Source organism: Petaurus breviceps, unplaced genomic scaffold, assembly GCF_028583685.1.
Source record: "Petaurus breviceps papuanus isolate PSGF00001 unplaced genomic scaffold, PetGlider_PUasm1.0 90165, whole genome shotgun sequence".
Lineage (NCBI taxonomy): Eukaryota > Metazoa > Chordata > Mammalia > Diprotodontia > Petauridae > Petaurus > Petaurus breviceps.
The window spans coordinates 332,561-354,531 of NW_027187189.1; the positions used below are offsets into that span (position 1 = coordinate 332,561).

At 44.4% G+C, this 21,971-nt stretch overlaps 1 protein-coding gene and 1 pseudogene across 4 annotated transcripts; both read left to right on the plus strand.

Annotated features, from left to right (window-relative positions):
* Window positions 1-1,284: 1,284 nt before the first annotated feature.
* On the plus strand, window positions 1,285-4,757 carry LOC138176750 (antizyme inhibitor 1 pseudogene; annotated as a pseudogene).
* A 6,245-nt stretch (window positions 4,758-11,002) lies between these two features.
* NES (nestin) lies at window positions 11,003-20,498 on the plus strand. Of its 4 annotated transcripts, XM_069107578.1 has the most exons (5): window positions 11,003-11,962; window positions 13,613-13,737; window positions 15,344-15,417; window positions 15,794-16,878; window positions 16,978-20,498. In XM_069107578.1, the coding sequence occupies exons 1-5, from the start codon at window positions 11,171-11,173 to the stop codon at window positions 19,840-19,842; spliced, it is 4,941 nt and encodes a 1,646-aa protein (XP_068963679.1). In that variant the 5' UTR covers window positions 11,003-11,170; the 3' UTR covers window positions 19,843-20,498. The 4 variants fall into 4 exon arrangements, with proteins under 4 accessions (XP_068963679.1, XP_068963678.1, XP_068963680.1 ...); XM_069107577.1 differs by having other exon boundaries at window positions 15,794-20,498; XM_069107579.1 differs by lacking the exon at window positions 11,003-11,962 and adding an exon at window positions 12,994-13,221 and having other exon boundaries at window positions 15,794-20,498.
* Window positions 20,499-21,971: the final 1,473 nt, after the last annotated feature.

Genomic DNA, 21,971 nt, shown 5'->3' on the forward strand with positions numbered 1-21,971 from the left:
TGAGGCCAAATTTGAACTCAGGTCCTCCTGACTCCAGGGCCAGTGCTCTATTCACTGCGCCACCTAGCAGCCCTGGATTTCAAGCATTCTTGATGAAAAAAACCAGAGCTGAACAGAAAATTTGACTTTCAAATTCAAGAAGCAAGAGAAGCATGAGAAGGTAAAATGGAAAAAGAAATCAAAAGAACTTATTAAGGTTGAACTATTTACATTCCTACATGGAAAAATCATAATTGTAACTCATAAGATTGTTCTCAGTATGAGGATAGTTGAAGGGATTATATGTGTATATATGTATACATACATATATATGTATTTATAGGAGGGTGTATGTGTATGTAAATATATATGTGAGTGTGGGCATATATATGTTCATGTATACATAGACAGAGGGCACAGGATGAGTTTAATATGAAGGGATGGTATCTAAAAAATAAAATTAAGAGGTGAGAGAGGAATTTATTGGGAGAAGGAGAAAGGAGGAGATAGATTAGGGTAAATTATCTCATATAAAAGAAGCAAGAGAAAATTGTTACAATTAAGGGAAAGAACAGGAAGGTGAAAGGAAATGGAACAATTCTCATTTAATTTGGCTTAAGGAGGGAATAACATACACATTTAATTGGGTATCTTATCCTACAGGAAAATAGGGGGGTAGGGGATAGGAGGTGAGATGATAAGAAGGGAGGGCAGATTGGGGAAGAGGGTAGTTGGAAGCAAACATTTTTGAAAAGGGATAGGGTCAAAGGAGAAAATGGAATATGTCGGGGGTGGGATAAGATCGAGGGAAATATAGTTGGTCTTTCACAATATGACAACTATGGAAATGATTTGGGTAACTGCACATGTACAAACTATATTGAATTACTTGTCTTCCCAGTGGGGGCTGGTGAGGAGGGAGGAAGGGAAAAATCTGGAACTCAAAGTTTTAAAAAACAAATATTTAAAAAAAAAAAAAAGAAGATAAGGCAGGGTAGGGAGGTAGGGGAGCTGGGGAGAGAGAAGGTCCCTCCTAGGAGAGAGATTTCTTTGAAGATGTCAGGTAAATGCTTGTCATCAGACTTGTCCTCAGCTAGAGGCTTAGTCATTTTGCTCCAACAGAACCCTAGTATTCTAAATGCTTCGCGTGTTCTTTTATGGTGAGCCATAAATCTTTTAATTTGTAACAATTGAAGGTGCCACATTGAGACCAAAACCTTTCATCCGCAGAATTTCTAGCTGTTTTATACCAAATATCACATAACCTAATTGCTTGTTTTTTTTGTCATTTCAGGTTCAACTGGGAGCTCCCCTTTATCCCAGGCTTCAAGGAGTTTTTCTAAAGGAGTTCCTTTTGGCACAGTATTTTTTTTAATACTGTTTTTAGTTCCCATTATTCTAGAAAAGTTTTCTTAGATTTGGTTGAAGAAAAATTTATATAAAATACACACACAGAAACACAGATAAACAGACACAGGACTGACTGACTGATGGACTATCCCATGAGTCCCAACTGAAACAGTGATTAATAAAATGTAAATGACAAGTCAGACACCCAGACATTAAACATCAGTGATGAAGCTTCAAAAAGAAATTAATTGTGCCCATGCAGGACAATTTAGGACTTTTATATCTTTAGACTGATTCTGCTTCTATGTACTTTTGGTCATCCCCTTTTTTTGCCTGGGGAGCGTCTCTGCTCCCTCAACCTTAAAAGGTTAAATGTTTAAATACTTATGTACTCCTCCCAGCTTATGCCAAGAGTCCCCCTTGAAAAAACAATTTTTTTTTCTTTTCTCTTTTTTTTTGGAGGGAAATTGGGGTTAAGTGACTTGCCCAAGGTCACAGGGTTAGTTTTTGTGTTAAGTGTCTGAGGCCATATTTGAACTTAGGTCCTCCTGACTCCATGTTGGTGCTCTATTCACTGCGCTGCCCAGCCTCCCCTCTTTTTTTTTTTCTTGAAGAGGAAGTAGGAGAGGTGCTTTTTTTTTTGAGCGGGGAAGACAAGGCAATTGGGGTTGTTAAGTGACTTGCCCATGATCACACAGCTAGTAAATGTGTCAAATATCTGAGGTCACATTTGAACTCAGGTCCTCCTGACTCCAGGGCTGGTTCTCTGTTCACTGCGCCACCTAGCTGACTTAAAGAAATTCTTTAGAAAGAGAATTCCTGACACTCTCTCTTCGTCCCAGCTAGTTTCCCTCATCTTTTTGTGTTGTTGCCTTTTTCTTCTTTCTTTCCTCAGTCTCTACCTTTTTCAATCTTGCTCTTCTCTTTAAGGAACCTGCCTATTATCCTAAATCCCCACCTGCCCCCACCACGTTTTGGGAGTTTTACAAAAAGTGTTTTTTTCTCTTCGGCAGCCTAGGCTGCCTCTGGTATTTCTGCTATAGGTAACCACATCCGTATTCTAAAATTACACCTAAAAAGAGGAGACATTTTGCCTGACTCTTTCGGCTGTTTTCTCATGGTGAAATTTCTGACCAGGCATGCAACTCTCCAGAGATCCTTGGAGAAGTGCTTTATAGAGAGCAGTTTGTCTTCAACACTGAGCCACCTTGGGAAGCTAGCTAATGATGGATTCCATCTCCCAACTTGTCGATGGAAGTCTCCATCTACTTCAGAAATACAAGACCCATGTTCGTCCAGCTTGGTGTCAAGTGGGCCGTTGCTGCCAGAATTATTTTGTGATTATTTGAGAGATGTATCAGTTTCTTTTGAAGTACAATAAAGCCTTTGTAGCAGTTTGTTGTGTATTCTAAGGACCCAAATGTAAGGCTTAATGGCTCATTTCCTTGTTTTTCCTGGTTTATGACTTTCAGCTTTGTGGAATATGGCTGAGATTTACTGAAGATGCAAACCACTCTGTTGGCTTGTTCGATGAAGGAACACATCTTGGAAATGTTATTGGTAACTATGTCTATGAACATATCCTAACAGGAAAAAAATGTATTTATTGTTGGAGATGTTGGAAAAAATTGTGAAGAAACATAGTCAGTGGCAGAATGTTGTGGCTCAAATAAAGTCATTCTACACAGTAAAATGCAATTTGGCTCCAGCTGTTCTAGAGATTTTAGCAACTCTTGGAGCTTGGATTTGGAACTTGGAACTTGGATTTGCATGTTCCAGCAAAAATGAAATGGCATTGGTGTAAGAGTTGGGTGTTTCTCCTGAAAACATCATTGATACAAGCCTATGTAAGCAATTTTTCACAGATAAAGTGTGCAGCAAAAACTGGAGTTAACATCACATCATGTGACAATGAAATAGAAGAAAATTGTACATAATCATCCAAATGCTAAGCTTTTACTACACATCACAACAGAAGATATTGGTGGAAATGAAGAGTAACATAAAGTTTGGCCCCACATTGAAGAATTGTAGGCATCTCTTGTAATGTGTAGGAATCTCTTGGAAATTTGAACTTAACATCCAAATAGATGGTTTTAAGTTTCACGTTTCCAGCTTTTGCAAAGAACCTCAAGTGTATATTGCATGCTTTATCTAACGCCCTATGTGTGTTTGCCATGGCTGGAGAATTTGGCTTTAAGATGACCATACTGGATATTGGCAGAGGGTTCATAGGTTAGTAAATTTCAGTTACAAGAGGTTAATCATGCTATCAACCCATTGTTGGCCCTTTACTTTCTTGAACATTTGGTATTACGGTAATTTCAGAACCTGGAAGCAACTATGTATCTTATTTGTTCACTTTAGCAAGTTAATATCATTGAAAAGAAAGTTGTTGAAAATGATGTTTCCTCTAGAATAGGAAAAACCCAGGGCAACTCACCAGCCTTTGTGTATTACATGAATGATGGTATTTGTTTATGGTTCTTTTGCAAGTAAATTGTCTGATAACTTGAATACCATTCCAGAGGTTCACAGGAAATACAAGAAAGATGCGCCTCCATTTACAAGCAGCCTTTGGGATCCATCCTGTGATGAACTTGATCAAATTGTGGAAAACTGGCTTCTTCCTAAGCTAAATGTGGAAGATTGGCTGATCTTTAATAATATGGAAGCAGACACTCTCCATGAGCCATCTGCTTTTAATGATTTTCAGAGGCCAACTAATTATTACATGATGTCATTCAGTGATTGGTATGAGATGCAAAATGTTGGAATTACTTCAGACACAATGATGAACTTCTTTGTGCCCTCTTGCATTCAGCTGAGCCAAGACGACAACAGTTTTTCCACTGAAGCTTAAAACAGGCATTAATGCTTCCTTTTAGACCTGAAGCTGCAAGTTAAACTTCTCTGGTTCACATTCCAATGTGGAAGAAAAATTGAACAATATTAACTATTCACTCTCCAAAACTTGAAAGAAATTAGTAATAATAGCTAATTGGGACCAGGCAAAGCCAACTTACAACTAAAATTCTTTGGGGGTGAGGTGGGGGAATTAGATAATATGTACAAATTTAAACTTGCCAGTTTTCCAACTCCTAAGCATTTAAAACAAAATATTCAACAAATGACTTAGGGGGGTGGAAACTCATCATCTGGGTTCTCCATTATAAACTGTTTATACATAAGTACACAGCTTTTATATTAAGGATTCCTGTTAGAAAGTCTTATAAAATTACTGTATTTTCCCCCAGATATGTCAGATGTCAATGGAAAACCAGTGTGACTTCATTGAGATATGTTTGATGTATTTAGAGTATGTAAATTTGTGTTTTGAACTGTAGTTTAATAAATATAAAATTGCATCATAGTATTTGTTGTATTTGACCTGATGTAACTGGTGTATAATTGCAATAAAATTTTGCGTAGATTTTGCTGTTTTTATCAGGCTAAAACTTTGGGAAAGGGGCTAGTAAAAGCAAAAATAGCTTAGAAAATGTATGTGTAGATGACTGTTTTGAAAGTTATTTTTCTTTAGTCCATTATTTATTAGTTTGGCAGTACTTTAACTTTAACTTTTTTCAGTTATTTAAGTTTTCAATAATTTACATAAAATAAGTTTGAGAAATCATTGTGAATTTCAGATTCTTTATTGGAAAGGTGACGTAGTTTGGAATGTTTATTAAACATAGTGTGTTTCCTTAACAATTCTAACACCAAAAATGTTAAAACTGCAAGCCCAATAGCAATAAATAGACATCTATATAGAGACATAATGCATGTAGCACCTTAGACATACAATTACAAATTTATTGTCTGAAATGGCAATTTATGCTAAATAACAGAGTGTGTGGGGGGGAATAAATTGTAAATAGTTATGCATATCAGTAAAAATAAGGGCTCCATCCATCTTCAAAAACCTTGATGCTCTTTTGTAATGGATATTTAATTTTTTTTAATTCAAGAAAGCACACTATTAAGTTTTTCGACTGCAGTAATAATTAGGAAAAAAAATTTAAGCTGTCCCCTTAATTCTTTGTTACTTTGAGTTGTTAGCATTATTCTTTTAATTCTTGTACTAATTTGGTTGGGGTTTTTGTTTGTTTATCTTAGTCTGACAGTACTAAACCAGGATTTGCAATGTTCACTGCTAATGCTATTAATAATTGTAGTTTTCAGAATTGAAATAGTAATGAAACAAGGATCTTTGTTCCTAACTTAGCTTTTGTGCAGGTGTGGAATTTCTGCTTCCCAAGTGGAAATATAACTTCACATTGGTGCCAACTGACAGAAAATCCTAACCTGTATTTATGAGTTAGGAATAAAATACAAAACTGTTTTTTACACATGTGCTTCAAAGCAGAAAGGAATTGATCATGATTCTCTCAAAAAATTCCACCTTTGAAACCAATAGGGTGCAATCTTTGCTTGATACTTTGTGATTTAATGAATGCCTGTTTGAATTTAATATTGGGGCTGCTAAAATTTAGGATCCTAGCATGGTGGTGCGTCACCTTAATTGTATTTGTGGGGGTGGCCAAGGCTAAATGTAGGGTTTTATGCAAAATTCAAAATTCTAAACTTATACAACAGTTTCCTTGGAACTCAGAAAGTTGGAGGAATTGCTTACCTGCCTCCTTTACATGTCATGCTTATTTGTAGCCCAGGAATGCCAAAAATTGGCAACTTAAAGCTTATTGATCATTTAGGATAGCTTCCAGATTTCACAGCATATCAATTTTGCTGCAAAGTCTGTAGAAGATTTGTTTTATCTGAAAATGAAAATAGCTCAGAGCTATAAGTAGCACCTTTATAAATGATATGGTAGTAACTTCAGATGTCTGTATTGTATTTGAAAACTGTTTGCCATAAAAATTAAAGTTCCGAATCAATGTATTTCAATTTGATATGCTAAAAAGTACTGAATTATTGTTACTACTATCCTTTCTGGTTACAATATTGTAATATCAATCCAGAATTTAACTAAATATAAAGTCTATGAATTTTATAGAGTAAATTGAATTGTAAAGGTAAAAAATGGTCCTTCAAAAATTCCTTTTAAAATCCCCTAGGGGAATCTCTTGGGTTATTATATTGAGAATTATTGTCAAACTGTCACACTGAACACAAATAGCACCCCCAAGACAGACAAAAGCAGCAACTTTCCCCAGTAGAGTGGTTATCTTCAGTTTGGAAGAAGAATGAACCCCCAAACTGTAGAACTAAGGGAAAAGTCTATGTTGCAGTTCTCCATGGAGAAGCCCCTGCTCTTTCCTCAGGTGATAAGATTTCACCTAGAACACTCAAGAGGGAAATTGGGGTTCCCTAAAGAGATTGTTTTCAGGAATCAGCCTCTTTCTCCTGATCCCAGATAAGCCCCCAAAACTGTGGTGCAAGAAATTAATAAAGATAGAGTAGACTGAGGTTTCAAAATTTCTGAGCTTTATCTATTTGTCCTGAAATCTATTAACAAAAGGAGGGAGAGGAAAAGGGAGAGGGAGAAGGAGAGATAGAGAGAATATATTATGCTTCAGCTGAAATAAAAAAGGCAGGGGTAGCAATCTGGATCTCAAAGCAAAAGCAAAAATAGATCTAATTAAAAGAGATAAGGAAGGAAACCATACCTTACTAAAAGGTATCATAAATAAAACTGTGTATACCCTTTGACCCACCAATGCCAATTCTAGGTCTATATCCCAAAGAGATCATAAAAATGGGAAAAGAACCCACATGTGCAAAAATGTTTATAGTAACTATTTCTGTGGTGGCAAAGAACTAGAAATTGAGGGGATGTCCATCAATTGGGGAATGGCTGAACAAATTGTGGTATATGAATGTAATGAAATACTATTGTGCTCTAAAAAATGATGGGCAGGTAGACTTCAGAAAAACCTGGAAAGACCTATATGAACTGATGCTCAGTGAAATGAGCAGAACCAGGAGAACATTGTATACAGTAACAGTCACATTGTGCAATGACTAACCTTGATAGACTTAGGTCTTCTCAGCAATGCAAGGATCTAAGACAACTCCAAAAGACTCAGGATGGAAAATGCTATCCACGTCCAGAGAAAGAACTTGGAAGTCTGAATGCAGATGAAAGCATACTACTTGCTGTACTTTTCTTTTGTTGTTTTGTTTTGTTTCTTCTTTCTCATGGTTCCTCCCATTAGTTCTAATTCTTCTTTACATCATGATTAATGTGAAGATATGCTTAATATAAATGTATAAGTAGAGCCTTTATCAGATTGCACACCATCTTGGGAAGGGGGAGGAGAAAATTTGAAACTCAAAATCTTATGGAAGTGAATGTTGAAAACAAACAAAAATAAATAATATTATACATGCACATATACATGTGTATGTATATGTGTGTATATACATATACACATATATATGTATACACACACACAGACACCCTTCCTCATCACCTTACCCCCACCCAGGTCTTCCTGACTCCAGGCCCAGCACTCTATCTACTAAGCCACCTAGATGCCCACTTTTGGGAAGTAGCCTGGTGTGATTTAGATAACACGTTTCAGATGCCTTAGAGGAACATGGAAGACAGAAAGATGCATGAAAAGAAACTAAATAGTAGCCAGTGTTTATATAGCACCTTAGGGCTTTGTAAGTATTACTTCATTTTATCCTTACAACAATCTTGGGAGGTAGGTGATCTTATTATCCCATTTTACAGATGAGGGAACTGAGGTTGAAAGGGGTTAAATGACTTGCCCAGAGTCACACAGCTAGTAAGTGCCTGAGGCCAGATTTGAACTTAAGTTTTCTTGATTCCAGGTCCAGTGCTGCCTCTGAAAAGAGAAACATAAGAGAATAGAAGCATTCTTCTGAATTATAATAATCAGTTGGGACACTGATGTGAGCCAAAGAGACACTACTCAAGGCTGAGAGAAGGAAATAAGAAAGCCATTGTGTAGAGGGTAGGATTTGGTGTGATAAAGGACTAAGTTTAAAAAGGTACTCTTGCCTGGAGGAGTGAGAGAACTGGAATACTTTGATCTTTTCTCAATGCATGTTGGAGTTGAGTCATTTCAGTTGTGTCTGACTGTCCATGATCCCATTTGGAGTTTTCTTGACAAAAATGCTGGAGTGGTTTGCTATTGTCCTTTCCCAGTTCATTTTACAGATGAGGAAACTGAGGCAAACAGGGTTAAGTGATTTTGTCTAGGTGTCCAAGGACAGATTTGAACTCAGGACCTCCTGACTCCAGGGCTGGTGGCTCTATCCATTTTGACACCTAGTTGCCCTTTCTCAATGTATGGTCCAGTTGTCTGAAAGCAAATTTTGGGAAGAATAAATGTCAAAGCCAGTGTCAGTGGAAGGAAGAGTAGGTGGTGGGCATGGTTAAGGTGGAATGAAGACTGGAAAGATAAGAAGGAGTACAGAAAGGACTTGTGTTGGGATCTATAGAGAATCAAGCCCTGTGCCCATCCCTTGGCTGATTGTCTTATTTTAACTTTACCTTCAAAAGTTCCTTTTATTTTCCTTAGAATGTTTGGCAAGGCTCATGCTGACTGGACTTTAGCCTTGATGATACTAATCTGATAGGTTTGTGATCAACGATTTTGTGTTCATCCTTGGTTGCTCAAGCAGTGAATATAACTGGAAAGAGATACTGCATAATCATTAAAGCCTAGCTATGCCACTTACAACTTGTTCCACGGTTACACAGCTGCGTTCTCTTGGCCTCAGTTTCCTCTTAAGACTGAATGTTGAATGGTATAGTCTTTAAAGTCCCTTCAGGCTCTTTCTATGAGCCCTTCCTTCCTTTTTTTCTATATCTTTTAAAGTCTAAAACTTTTGGAGAATTCTTCAAGCAACTATAATCAGAAATGACTTAACAACAAAAATCAGCCTCCATTTTTACCTATTTACATTTTTTTTCTTCCAAAAGATCATTTGTGTTTTTATTATCAGAATAGCTTTCTTTTTTCTTCCTTTCTCCTCCTTCTCCAATATCCCATCTTTCAGTTGTCTTCCCTTTTAAAATTTCAGGCAGTGGGATCCTATCTATTCTATCTCTGAACTTTCTGAAACCAGCTTTCCTAAGGTCTTGGAAACAAAACTGGCTTTGTACCAAGCTTGCCGGCTTAGTCCTCTTAAATGCTAAGGTGAAAAAAATCACTTTCTCCCCATATAAACATGTATAGTCAAGCAAAACAAATTTCCACATTGGTCATAACAAAAATGTATCCTAATCTGTACTTTGTACCTGTTATTCCTTTGAATCCTTTGAAACCTGCTCTCCCCAAACCCAGAGAAGCTGTTAGACTTTGTTTCTTCATCTCTATCACAAACCACCTATTTTGGTCCGTTTCCTTTACTAGCCGATATAACCACCAGAGGGCACTCTCATCTCGATAATCTCAGCCTTCCTGCCATGAAGAGTAGAATGTCTTTTGGAAGAGAATACGGGATACTTAAAATGTGTTAGTCATCCTCAGGTTAGAGAAAATAGCAGGAGGAAGGAAGGTCAAGTAGCCCCATGAAGTCCTGCAGGCCTCTGGCACCCCAAGTCCCAGCCCTACACCAGTCCCTGGCTCAGGACTGATGGGGAGGATGAAGGAGGCTGACTGCAAAAGAATGTATCCTGCGTTGTCCCTGGCCCTGTTTCCTAGACTCTAGTTATAGCTACTAGCTCTTGCCCTGACCCAGCCCTTATATCTCATCTTCTCCTGTCTTCTCAGAGTCTTTCCATAGATTATTTTCCATAAATTCTTCCTTTATATTCCCAGAGTTTAGCACAGTGCCTAGAATATAGTAAACCATAAATACTAGATGACTTGACAACTTTGTGTTGGATCCATTCTTTTTTTCATATTTTTCTGCTCCAAGAAACCTCCCTAAACTGCCGCTTCCTGTTCTGCTTTCCCATTCTCCCTATCCAGTTACTCTGTGGAGCTGGATCCTCTGTCCTTGTCTCAATCTCTGTGTGTGTATCTGCCCCTTAAGAAGCACTGAAGCTGGAAGGGGACAAAGAGTCCAGTTTGTTCAGTCAACTCCTACCTAGACAGGAATCCCTTAGAAAAACATTTCCGGGGGTGGCTAGGTGGCAAAGTGAATAGAGCACTGGCCCTGGAGTCAGGAGGATCTGAGTTCAAATCGGGCTTCAGACATTTAACACAAAATTAGCCGCCTGACGTTGGGCAAGTCACTTAACCCCAATTGCTCTACCTTCCCCCCTCCAACAAGCAAAAAAGAAAAGAAAAGAAAAGAAAAACATTTCTGACGTTAATGTTTGTCATCTAGCCTCTGCTGGGAGATCTGTGAGGATGGAGAACTCAGCAACCTTAAGTGGAAACCGGTTCCACTTTTGGATAGGAAGTTTTTTCTGACATCGAGAGCAAATTCGCCTTTTTGTGATTTCCACTCACGGAAGTCTTGCTTCTGCCCTCTGGAACCAAGTAGAATATGCCCTCTTCCACAAACAAAACTCCCATGACTTGAAGACAACTACCAAGTCCTTCCTAAATCCTTTTCCCCAATCAAGCTGGTGGTTCCCCAGACCAGGGACTATAACATCTAATATCCCCACCCGGTACAGTACTGCCTAAAAGAGACGCCCGATGCAAATGTTGGACACAGCTTTTGGTTGTCCAAGGGTTAAGGCCTTGCTGTCTCCGCCCCCTTTTTCCAGCCGGCGGGAGTATGAATAGCGGGACTCGCTCTCCTCTCCTCTCCAAGTCTCTCCGGAAGCTCCCCTGGTCTCTCCCTAGCCCTCTCACACTGGTTCATCTCCCGGCTCTCCGAGGTGCTTGGGGACCCGCCCCTTTCTCCTCTCACTCAGTGCCCTTCTCCCTCCGGGGTGTCATTAAGGATGATGGAGGGCTGCCTGGGAGAGGAATCTGTTCAGATGTGGGAGCTCAATCGGAGGTTGGAGGCCTATTTGTCCCGGGTCAAGTCTCTGGAGGAACAGAACGAGAGGCTTCGGCTGGAGATTGGGAGCCTCCGGGAGTTACCTGGCGAACCATCCTGGAGAAGCCAGGCTGAGGAGGAGCTGAGTGCTCTGCGGGCCCTGCTGGACCAGCGCTGGAGCGAGAAGCATGCTGCCGAAGTGGCCCGGGACAATCTTCTGGAGGAGGTAGAAGGGGTGGCAAGCCGATGCCAGCAGCAGCGTTTAGCCCGGGAGCGCGCTAAGGAGCAGGTGGCCGAGAGCCGCCGGGTGCTGGAGGCCGAGAAGTGGGCGGGGGTATGTCTGGGGAACCAGGCATCCGAGCTGGAGAAGGAGCTCGAGGCCCTGGTGGCGGCACATGAGCAGGAGAGGGCGGGAATGAGCGCCCAGGCAGCCCGCTCCGCCCTGTGCCTGGAGACCTTTCGCAGGGCTCCCGATAATGCCCCTGCCCCCGACGTGCAGGACCTAGCCCGCACGTTCGGGGAGGCGTGGAGGGGGGCAGTGGAAGGCTACCAGGCCCGCGTTGCCTGCATGGAGGCATCTCTGGGACAGGCCCGGGAGAGGCTGGGACAGGCAATGCAAGGGACCCGAGAGGGACAAAGAGAGGTACAGCGGCTGGACGTAGAGAGAGCAGCTCTCCAGGGCCGTCGAGAGATGCTGGAGCAGAGGCTGGAAGGACAGTGGCAGAAGCAACAGGAGTCAGGGGAGAAGTTCCAGGTGAGAGCGAGTCCCCTGCCCCTCTGCTCCTCTCTTCTAACCCCTGGTTCCTCTTTCCCAGCTCCTGCCCATTGATCGCTCCCGGTGTTCCCTTGTCCTTGCCTCTCTTGCTCAGTGTCTCCCAGCCTTGGCATCTCTTCCCTTAGATAGTGTTGTTGAAGAAGTTCTGTTGGAATCTGCTTTGGTTGTAAGAGATGGATCTTTCTAGGCTCTCCAAAGTGGAGAGTATGAAAGGAAAGGGGAGTTGGACCTGCCCAAAGGAGGGGAACCATAGCAAAGTACATGTTCCTCTGTCATTGGAGACATCCCCAATGCCAGAGAGGGATCACATTCTATATATAGGACACCTAGAACCCCCAACTCCAACACTCCAAGATGTATGTTCTTTGGGGTATCCCAAAGTTTTCCTCAAGGATTTCCTGGCACAGGATGAAGAGAATTAGTTGGCGATTTTGAGAGAGAGACAGAGACAGAGACAGGCACACAGAGACAGAGAGAGATGGAAACAGAGACAGAGGGAGAGACAGAGAGACAGAGTGAGAGAGAGAGACAGACACAGAGAGGCACACAGAGAGAGAGACAGAAACAGAAAAACAGAGGCAGAGACAGAAACGGACACAGAGAGACAGTCAGAGAGACAGAGACAGACGGGGGTGGGGTGGGAGAGAGAGAGAGAGAGAGAGAGAGGAGAGTGTGCATGTGTCAGAGTTCTTATATTTCCAAACTGTTTTATAGGAGTATCAACACTTTATTCCCCAACCTCCACATACCTATATCCCCTGGGACCTTCTGTCCTTGGTCCACAGCAACTTTCAACTGTTCCCTACTCAATCAGCTTTGAGACAACAAAAAATTCCCAATGAGTTTAACAGGGCCCAGAGAAGGGGTCAGGGGACCCAGACATCCAAATTTCCAGCTCCTTTCTGCCTCATTCTGATGCTCCCAGGGGAAAGCTCTACATTCCAGAGGAGCAGGGACAGCTGTCTCTGCTCTTGCACACAGCTGTGACTGACAGCTGTGAAAACAACCTCCCAGTTTGGACCTGAATGGGGAGTGGAGGGCCAGGGTCTTAGAGGAGAAGGACTGGCTGCTCCCTCTCCCCTCCCCCCTTCTCATCTGAGGAAGGAGGATTTCAGGAAACATATGGAGAGGGGCAGAGAGGGGAGAGGGCCCTTAAGCTTGGAATGAAAGGGAAGGACACAAAATTGGGTGTGGAGAGGGTGAAAAATAGAAGGGTAGGGAATTGCTCAAGTTCTCAGGTAGTGGTTTCCCCCTTTCTCTTTTGTTTCTCCTTTTCTATTTCTGTTTTAATTTTCTCCTCTCTTCTCCTTATCTATTATATGCTTTGGAGTTAAATGTTGGAGGGCTGAGCATCTTCACAGAGCTGAGCCATGTGATACAAACCCTTTGAGAACATTGTTGAAGAATCCTTCCCCAACCCCCACCCCCAAAAGAGAGAGGATGTGGTTCTTGCCTCTGGGACTCCAAAGGGAAATTTTCCTGGGGAAAGGCATATGTAAGGGTCATCTCCCCAGAGCACTGAATAAGAGGGAATACACTGCTGTTGGGACAGGAGGGATGGGAAGGTCTTCCTATCGTTTAAGAAGAATGGAAGGGCGATGCTGATTTTTTCTGTTCTTTGTTTTGCAGCTGGCTGTGGAGGCCCTGGAGCAGGAGAAACAGGATCTCCACAACCAGATTGCTCAGGTCCTAGAAGATCGACAACAGCTGATGCACCTGAAAATGTCCCTTAGCCTAGAAGTGGCCACATACAGGTGAGGACCTCTTCCCAGAACCCTTCTTCCCCAGGACACCATGGTTCAGAAAACAGGAATCCTTGTATTAGGAGTCAGAACACCTGGGTTCAACTCCCAGACCTTCCATTAACATACCATGTGATCTTAGATAAGTCCCTTCCCTTCCTCTGAGTCTCAGTATGGTTGTATGCAGGACAAAGGTTTTGAACTACAAATCTAAGGTGCCTTCTTTCTTTTACAGCCCCTTTTCAGCTCCAGGGATTGAAATACTACATCAGTTCTCCCCATAAGTTCTACATCTCTCTTCCCACACATCCCTTCACACCCTTATTCCATCAGGCCTAGGTTCCAGATGAGTTCCATACAGAGAGGCACAGAACTGAGGTCTAGGATGTTTGTCTTCTAGTGCCCACTGCCTAGTTTTCATTAAGCCTGTCTCCTTATTTCTATGCAGCAAGGTGGGAGGAGGCTATTGCCCTTGGTTTAACAATCTCATCTTTCTTCTGATCTGTCCTAAGCCCCCAGGAAAGTTTTGAATCCTGGGCTAGGTCTGGAAGGCACAAGGACACAATGTTAGATGGGGAGAGACAGAAGAGGGGCAGGGAGAGGAGAGAAGGAACATGAGAGGGATCAGAAGGTATGGAGGTGGGGGTGGTCAGGATCTAGAAGAAAGAAGGTTGGGGAGGAGTGGAACATTGTCGGAAAGATGGAGGTTAGACAGAAGGAAGGACTTCTTCATGGTCAGGGGGTGGGGAAGAGAAATGTCAATGGCTTCTGCCTCCTTGGAGACAGGGAGAAAAGGCATATAACAATGTTTATTTAATTGACTTGCATTGTCTTCCCTTTTTCCATTGGTGTTTGGGGGAGGGAGGTAGGAAGCATGCTCCACCCAGAGATGGGGGATGGACATGATTCCTATTCTTTAAAGGGACCTGAGATCCAGAGTGCTTGGAGATCCCAAGACAAGGGCCTTGACCCCCAGTCAAACTGCTGAGAGGAAAGAGGAGAGGAGGCCCTGAGGAATTATAACTTGGGTTCTTTGTAGGGGTGTGGGGCAAAAGGGTTTAGAATTCTGAATTCATTTACTATTGTCTGAGCACAGCTCCCCTTCATTCTACATGGCGAGATGGGGGAGCTCATCCCATGGGAACGGCTTGAGAATTCCTGCTTCCCCAAGGAAGCCCCCCTTCCCAGACCCTCCAGATGGCTGTCAGGACAATGGCAGCTTATTAGCATGAGAATAGTGCCCCCCAGCCCCCACAGGGAGAGGATGAGGTCATGGGCATGAGGGAATAGATTCCAGAGTGGGAGAGACACACAGTCTCCAAAGCAACGTGTGTATGCATGTGTGATTGTGCTGTGTAACTTTGTGTCTATGTGGCTGTGTGACTTTGCATGATGGTATAACTGTGTGGAAGTACCCTAGTGAGTGATTGCCACATTTGTGTATCTGTGGGACTATAACTTTTGTCCATGGATATGTTTGTGTCTGGATCTTTCATTTTGTGAATGAACCTATCATGTTGCGGCAGGGGGAAGGACACAAACAGTCATTTTTCCACGCTGGATTGGTTTAATTAATCAGGCAATCAGAGTGACCCAGGACCTCTTCCTTTGTTTCTAGGACCCTCCTGGAGGCTGAGAGTTCCCGGCTGCATACATCAAATATAGACTCAAAAGCCACTGTCATCTTCCCTGGTAAGAGGATAGTGTCTCTGGCTGTCACTCAATCTATCCCCTTGCCTTGCCCCTCCACCCATTTAGGGAAGGCTCCTTCACTCCCCTGACACCCTTCCCTAACCCTTATTCCTCTTGCTGGCACATGGTGAGCTTTGTTTTGCCCATCTTAGACTTCTTATCCTAATAGACACCCAAACTTGAGAATAAATTCCACTCCAAAGGGATCCCCCTCAATCAAGGGAAGATATCTGAGTCCAGATCTTGATGATGGAAAGGGATTCAGGAATGTGGTGGTGGGGAAATATAGGGGGAGAAGTTCAGCAGGAATGTTGTAGATAAGGGGATGTTCCCCCCAAGTTCGTATATTGACTCTACTCCTGTCCCCTCTTTTTAGACCCCAAGGTGGAATTGTGTACTGCTGTGACACCTGAGGTTCGACGTCCAGGACTCCGGCCTCCTGTCCTGAGCCCTACACCCCTTCCCATGGTGGATACACCTAGGACCCCAATGCCTACGTTTCTGAAGAGTCAAGGATTCATCCCAACCCAGACACCTACCTTGGCCAGCACCCCCATCCCACACATTTCCCAAGCTCACCACTCAGGTACTAGGAGGGAAGTCCAAGCCCAGGTGGCACCCTCCTACCTTCTCCAGGGGCCATCTTTTGATGGACCCAAACCAAAGGATAGTGAGCACCTGGTTGCTCCAAAGATCCCATGGTCCAAAGCCAAGGTAGGCATTGGAGTGTGCAGTAGCCTGGGGTCTGAAGAACCAGGGGTTGAAAAACAACAGGTCCCCAGCTTTCCCTGTCCAGATGAGCTAATGGAACAAGTTGAGGATGGAAAAATTGTCTTAGCAACTTACTCTGGTGTTGACCCCATGAAGGCAAAAGATGGGGAAGAAGAGAAAGAGGAGCTCAGTGGCTTCAGTAGTCCCCAGCCCCCAGCTCCAGAACCTAGTAAATACCAAAAGAAGGAGGAAAAAGAAATCCAGGGGTTGGCAGAGAAGGTAGAAGAAGCTAAAGAGACAATCACAGAGAATTTGGAAGGAGAGGCATGGCAAAAAGGAGGGGCCCTAGACAGGGAGGAGATCCAGGAGACCCTGATCCTGCCAGGTGAGATCCAGAAAATACCCAAGATTTCAGAGGAGAAGTTTCAGGAGACACTTGGGATTATGGGTGGAGAGATCAAGGAGATTGTGAATCTACCAGGTCAGGAGACCCAGGAGAGCCAGAAGCTGCCAAGTGAGGAATTACAGGAGACCCAGATTCATCAAGGTGAGGTGATCCAGGAGACCCAGAAGCTTCTAAGTGAGGAATTCCAGGAGGCCCATATTCTTCCAGGTGAGCTAATCCAGGAGACCCAGAAGCTGCCAAGTGAGGAATTCCAGGAGGCCCATATTCTTCCAGGTGAGGTGATCCAGGAGACCAAGAAGCTGCCAAGTGAGGAATTCCAGGAGGCCCAGATTCTTCCAGGTGAGGTGATCCAGGGGACCCAGAAGCTGCCAAGTGAGGAATTCCATGAGGCCCATATTCTTCCAGGTGAGGTGATCCAGGAGACCAAGAAGCTGCCAAGTGAGGAATTCCAGGAGGCCCAGATTCTTCCAGATGAAGAAATCCAGGAGGATCTGCCATGTGATGAGAACCAAAAGATACTGAGTTTTCCAGGAGAGGAGAACCAAGAGATACTGAAGTCTCCAGAAAAAGAGACACTGAGGTCTCTAGGAGAGGAGAATGAAAAGATATTGAGCTCTCCAAAAGAAGGAAACATGGAGAGAGAAGAGAACCAGGACTCACTGGGTTCTCCAGAAGAGAACAAACAGGAGACAGTGACTTCTCTGGAAGAAGGAGTACTGGAGAGGAAGGAGAATCAGGAGATTCCAGAAGACATCCAGGAGATAGTGAGCTCTCCAGAAGACCTGGAAAGGGAGGACAACCAGGAGGTGCTAGGAGCTTCAGAAGAAGAAAACCAGGAAATATTGAAAACTCTGGAAGAGGACATTCAGGAAATGCTGTGTTTTTCAGAAGAAGGAAACCATGAGAGAGTGGACATGAGAGAAATATTGGCTTTGCCAGAAAAGGAAATGAAGGAGACATTAAGATCTCTGGATGAGAGTAACTTGGAGATGGAGGAAAACCAGGAGATTCCAGAAGAGGGGAAAGGAGACTTGGAGAGGAAGGAGAACCAGGAAACATTGCAGTCTCTGGAAGTAGAAAGTCTAGATCTTCAAAAACCAGAGGATATGACTTGGATGAGTCAAGAGCACTCCAGTGGGGTAGGTGAAAAAGACCCATGTGAGATTGGAAAGGATTATGAGGAAACTGAAAAGCTGAAACCAGGAGAACAAAGTGGCTTTGGAGGGAACTGGGAGGTTGTAGAGGAGACAAGATTGAAGCATGATGGCTCTGCTGAGTCCTGGCTTGCTGGAGAGGAGGAGCTGGGGAACCAGGAATCTGAAGTGCAAAAATTTCCAACAAAGGAAACAATTGAGGAGGGGATGACCAAGGGCCCCCAGGTAAAGTTCAGGGAGGTAGAGTCACTGGAACTTGGAGCGATAACAGAGCATATGTCAAAGGCCGATGGAGCCTCCAGGGAGAGTGACGGAGTAGCCCCAGGGGATAATGGATCCATTGTGGGACTAGAGTCATCAGAGGGAGAAGAGGTAAGAAATCAAGAACATCTGGAAAGGGAGGAATCAGAATCTGAGAGCTGGGAAGAGGGGCCATCTGAGCCACACTACAAGGAAGTGATTTTAGAGACTTCAGTGGAGCAGTTGGAGAGACAGACTGGAAAGGATATGCAGGAAACAGATGAACTGAACCAGCAGTCCAACAAACTGCTTATGGAGAATGGAAGTCATCCCCATTCAGAGGCCCCAGAGATATTGGAAGAACCAGAGCAGGGGAAGTCTTTCGGAGTGGGGAAGGACCCCAGACCCCCTTCAGAAACTTTCTCTGCAGAAACCACAATCGACAACATTGCTGATGACAAATGTATGATCCCTGAGTCTCATCTCATGAGCCAGGGAGGACCCCAAGAAGAAACAAAACAAGAGATAGGGGCCTCAGAAGATCTCCAGAATCCCCAAGTTGAGGGAGAATCAGAGCAAATGCCAGAGCCCTCCAGCTCACTTCCCAAAGACCCTCTGGTGTCCTCTTTTAGGGCTGAGAGCAACCAAGAGTTATGGGGAAGCTGGGAAACAGAGGAGGGAACACCGACCAGTGAGGATCTGGTTGGGGAAACAGGGAAGGTTAATGTCCAAGACAGCTCAGCAGTCTTTCAAGAGGAGGTGGAGGAGAGTGAGGAGGATGACCTGAGTGAGACCCTCCCAGACTCCACACCCTTGGGCCTTTACTCTAGGGATCCAGACTCACCCAGCTGGGGGATTATTGGAAAGGGACATCCCTCTCCTCAGGAGGAGCAGAATGACACCTGGGCCCCCCCTCTCAGGCATCCTGAGGCCAGTAAGGCTCAGCCTTGTGAGGAAGAGGAGGATGAGGAGGGGGCTCCTGACTCTGAAGTGTCTGAAGAGTTTGAGGATCTTGCTGCTGATGCTTCCCTCTTTCCTGGGGGACCTGGGGGATTAGTGGACACTGTGGGGCATGAGTCAGAATTGGTGCCAGGCCCTCCTACCTGGGATCGGGATGGAGAGTCTGATGGGTTCGCTGATGAAGAAGAAAGTGCAGAGGAGGAAGAGGATGGTGACAATGATGATGATGATGATGATGATGATGATGACAGCGATGGGAAAGGTGAAGGGATTAGGCACTGGAAGCTGGGTCCATCTTTGGGAAGTCCAGTGAGCTACCATCAAGAAGAAGAACCCAAGGAAGAATGGGACAGAAATGCCAGTGCCCCCTCAGATGCTGGAGACAAAGAGGGAGCAGAGAATCCCTCTTCTCCAGTTCTGGGGGTTGAGACTGAGATGGAACCCTCTGGCAGACCAAAGTCCCTAGACAGTGACATACAATCTGATTCAGAAGAAGAGCATTCTCCAATAGCTGAAGATAGGGGGCACTCAGACCCAGAGGAGGAGCTGGAGACTCCCCTACCACAAAATCAAGACCTTTTAGGAATGAGTGACCTGACCCCCTTGGATAAGGAGCACCAAGCCTCAGATGGCGACCTGACAGAGATACCTGGCAGAGTGAACGACAGTGTCAGGAAGTCTGGGGCTAGTCTCAATGGTGGGGGTCCCAGCCTGGACCAACCAGATGACATCAGGGGAGAAATACTGAATGGGCTGGGGAAACTTGAGGAAGCAGGCAAGGGAAAGCTATGGGACCTGGAGAGGGAGGGAGGCGAAGGGAAAGTCCTTGGGGAGGAACTCTCCTCCCATACCCAGTGGAGTGGAGGTCCTCTCATCCTGGAGCAGAGACCATTCCTGAAGTTCACTCAGAGCAAGGAAGAGGACAGAGATTCTTGGTCCTCAGGGGATGAGTAGAAACGGGTCTCTTTTCTCTCTTCTAGCTCTGGAGAGGGGACAAGGGACAGAGGAAGTGGTAACCCCCCCACCCAATTCCCCTCAAACTTGGAAGTCTTAGTCTTGACATGACTCATGACCTAACTTCAGTGTTTGGACCCCTAGGGTCAGGAGGTGGGTTGGAGAAAAAGGGTTTCCTCAGAATGGATGTTCTGGAAAAAGCATTTCAGTCCCTTTCTCCCTCTCTTGGAAAAGTGGTATAGGAGTACTTTCTTCCATCTCCTCTCTGAGATTTAGACCAGATCTTGGTCACCACAGACCTCCCTGGGTCACTCACTGCGGTCATCCCCTCACTACCCCCCAAAATTCTCTTTCCCAAAGAAGGGAGATGAGGGGCATTCCCTACTTTGAGTGCAGTAGGAGTGGAAGAGTCATGGGGGCAAAGTTAGGGGACAGAGTTCTAACTTTTTTGAGCTGTTAGTGACAGTGATCGAGGCTCCGCCTCTATCCAATCTGGCAGTGGGCGGTGGGGGATGTCCCTTTGTTACTAACCCAGTACAAGAGAGGAGGGACCACCAAGCATTCTAATATGCCCAGCCTGAATCCTTAGCCTCTCTACCCCCATGGTATCTAGGTTGGTTTTGTGAATAAAGTGATCACAACCACCACCACTCCCATCATTGTGTCCTGACTTTTCTGTTCCTCCTTCCCCCCACAATTTCTACCCTGGGCTGGATTGTTGGTGTTACTTAGAGGCCGGCTGAAAGGACTGGGGACTAATTTAAAGGAGGGGGACAACCGTCCAGGGGGATAAGAAAAGCGTCCAGTTGGGCTGGGGGTGAGGCTAGTCCAGGGGGTCCCCCAGGCAGAGGAAGATTAATTTTTTGGTCAAAGGCATGTGGTTCCTGGGTCCCCAGGTTTGAGGGTCCCATAAAAGCCATTTCGTGTTAGATTGCCTTATGGAAAATGAAAGGGAATGCAGTATAGTGGACAGAGTTCTGGGTCTCAGTTTTCCCAGCTATAAAATAAAGAGGTTGGAATAGATGATCTCTAAGACCCTTTCCAGTTCCAATCCGGAACAATCCGGATCACGGACAGTGTAAGTCCTCAGTGGAAGGGGGCCCTTATGATTTTGTTTTCACCAGACCTTATCTGTTTTAAACCTACCCCCAAGCTCTCAGTTTCATGGGAAGACAGGATGGAAACACAGTTGGTTGTAGCTCTAAATACCCATAAGAAGAAGTTAAGGGAGGCAGGGGCTGTATGTATAGTCCAGGAAAACTTCCTAGAATTGGGGAGTGTGAAGCTGGGAGAAGGGGTAGAAGCTGGAGATAGGAAATGGAGAGTGGACTACATAGGCTAGGGAATGTAGGGGTGTGGGGTTTTAGCAGGAGAAAGGGCAGAGTAGATTGGAGCAGAGAATTTAATGTGGAAGGTCTGGCGAGAGTGACCTGAGGATGGTGGGTATCTCAGACCAGACAATCAGACATGAGAGGCCAGTGGGTCGAAGTGGGGCGCCAGTGACATCAGCTTCCTTGATGAGGGGCACCAAGAAGGGCACCAAAATAATCATCATCTCTTCCCACTGCTGCCCAATTATAGTGATTAGACTAAAGAGCCAAGGCAAAAGAGTTTACCCCCTTCCTATCTCCCCACAGGCTCACTCCGGCCCAGCCCAGATAATAAGCCCCCAGCTCTGAAATACAAACAGTTGTCTCAGCCAGACCTCCAACATCCTCTGTACCCAGCCAAGGTCAGGGAGGGGTGACAGAGGAAACTTTTCGTAGAGGCAGCCCTTGGATCAGGAAAGTTCCCTAGATTTAGTCAGAAGACCTAGGTCCCAGTCTCGGTTCTGCCACTTATTGGTGGCATTAAACTCCCTCACTCTCGAAGCTTCAGCTTCCTCATCTGTAAAATGAGGATGATGCATATACCACCCAGGACTGTAGGGAGGAAAGTTTAGGTAACTTTGAGCTAGTATAATTAAAGGGGGGAAGCAGTGAACCTGGATTCTTGTTCTAGTCCCTCACTAGCTGGTAAAGTGTTACTTGGTCTTTCTGGGCCTCAGTTTCTTCAACTGTTAAGTGGGGATTTGAATCTTCACTCTGCTACAACTTGTGTGAATCTGGACAAGACGCTTCCTTGTTCTG

Coding starts and splice junctions, on each gene's coding strand:
- NES (XM_069107577.1), top strand. CDS start 11,171: ATGATGGAGGGCTGCCTGGGAGAGGAATCTGTTCAGATGTGGGAGCTC. Junction 11,963..13,612: donor AGTCAGGGGAGAAGTTCCAG/GTGAGAGCGAGT, acceptor TTTGTTTTGCAG/CTGGCTGTGGAGGCCCTGGA. Junction 15,418..15,793: donor AGCCACTGTCATCTTCCCTG/GTAAGAGGATAG, acceptor CCCTCTTTTTAG/ACCCCAAGGTGGAATTGTGT.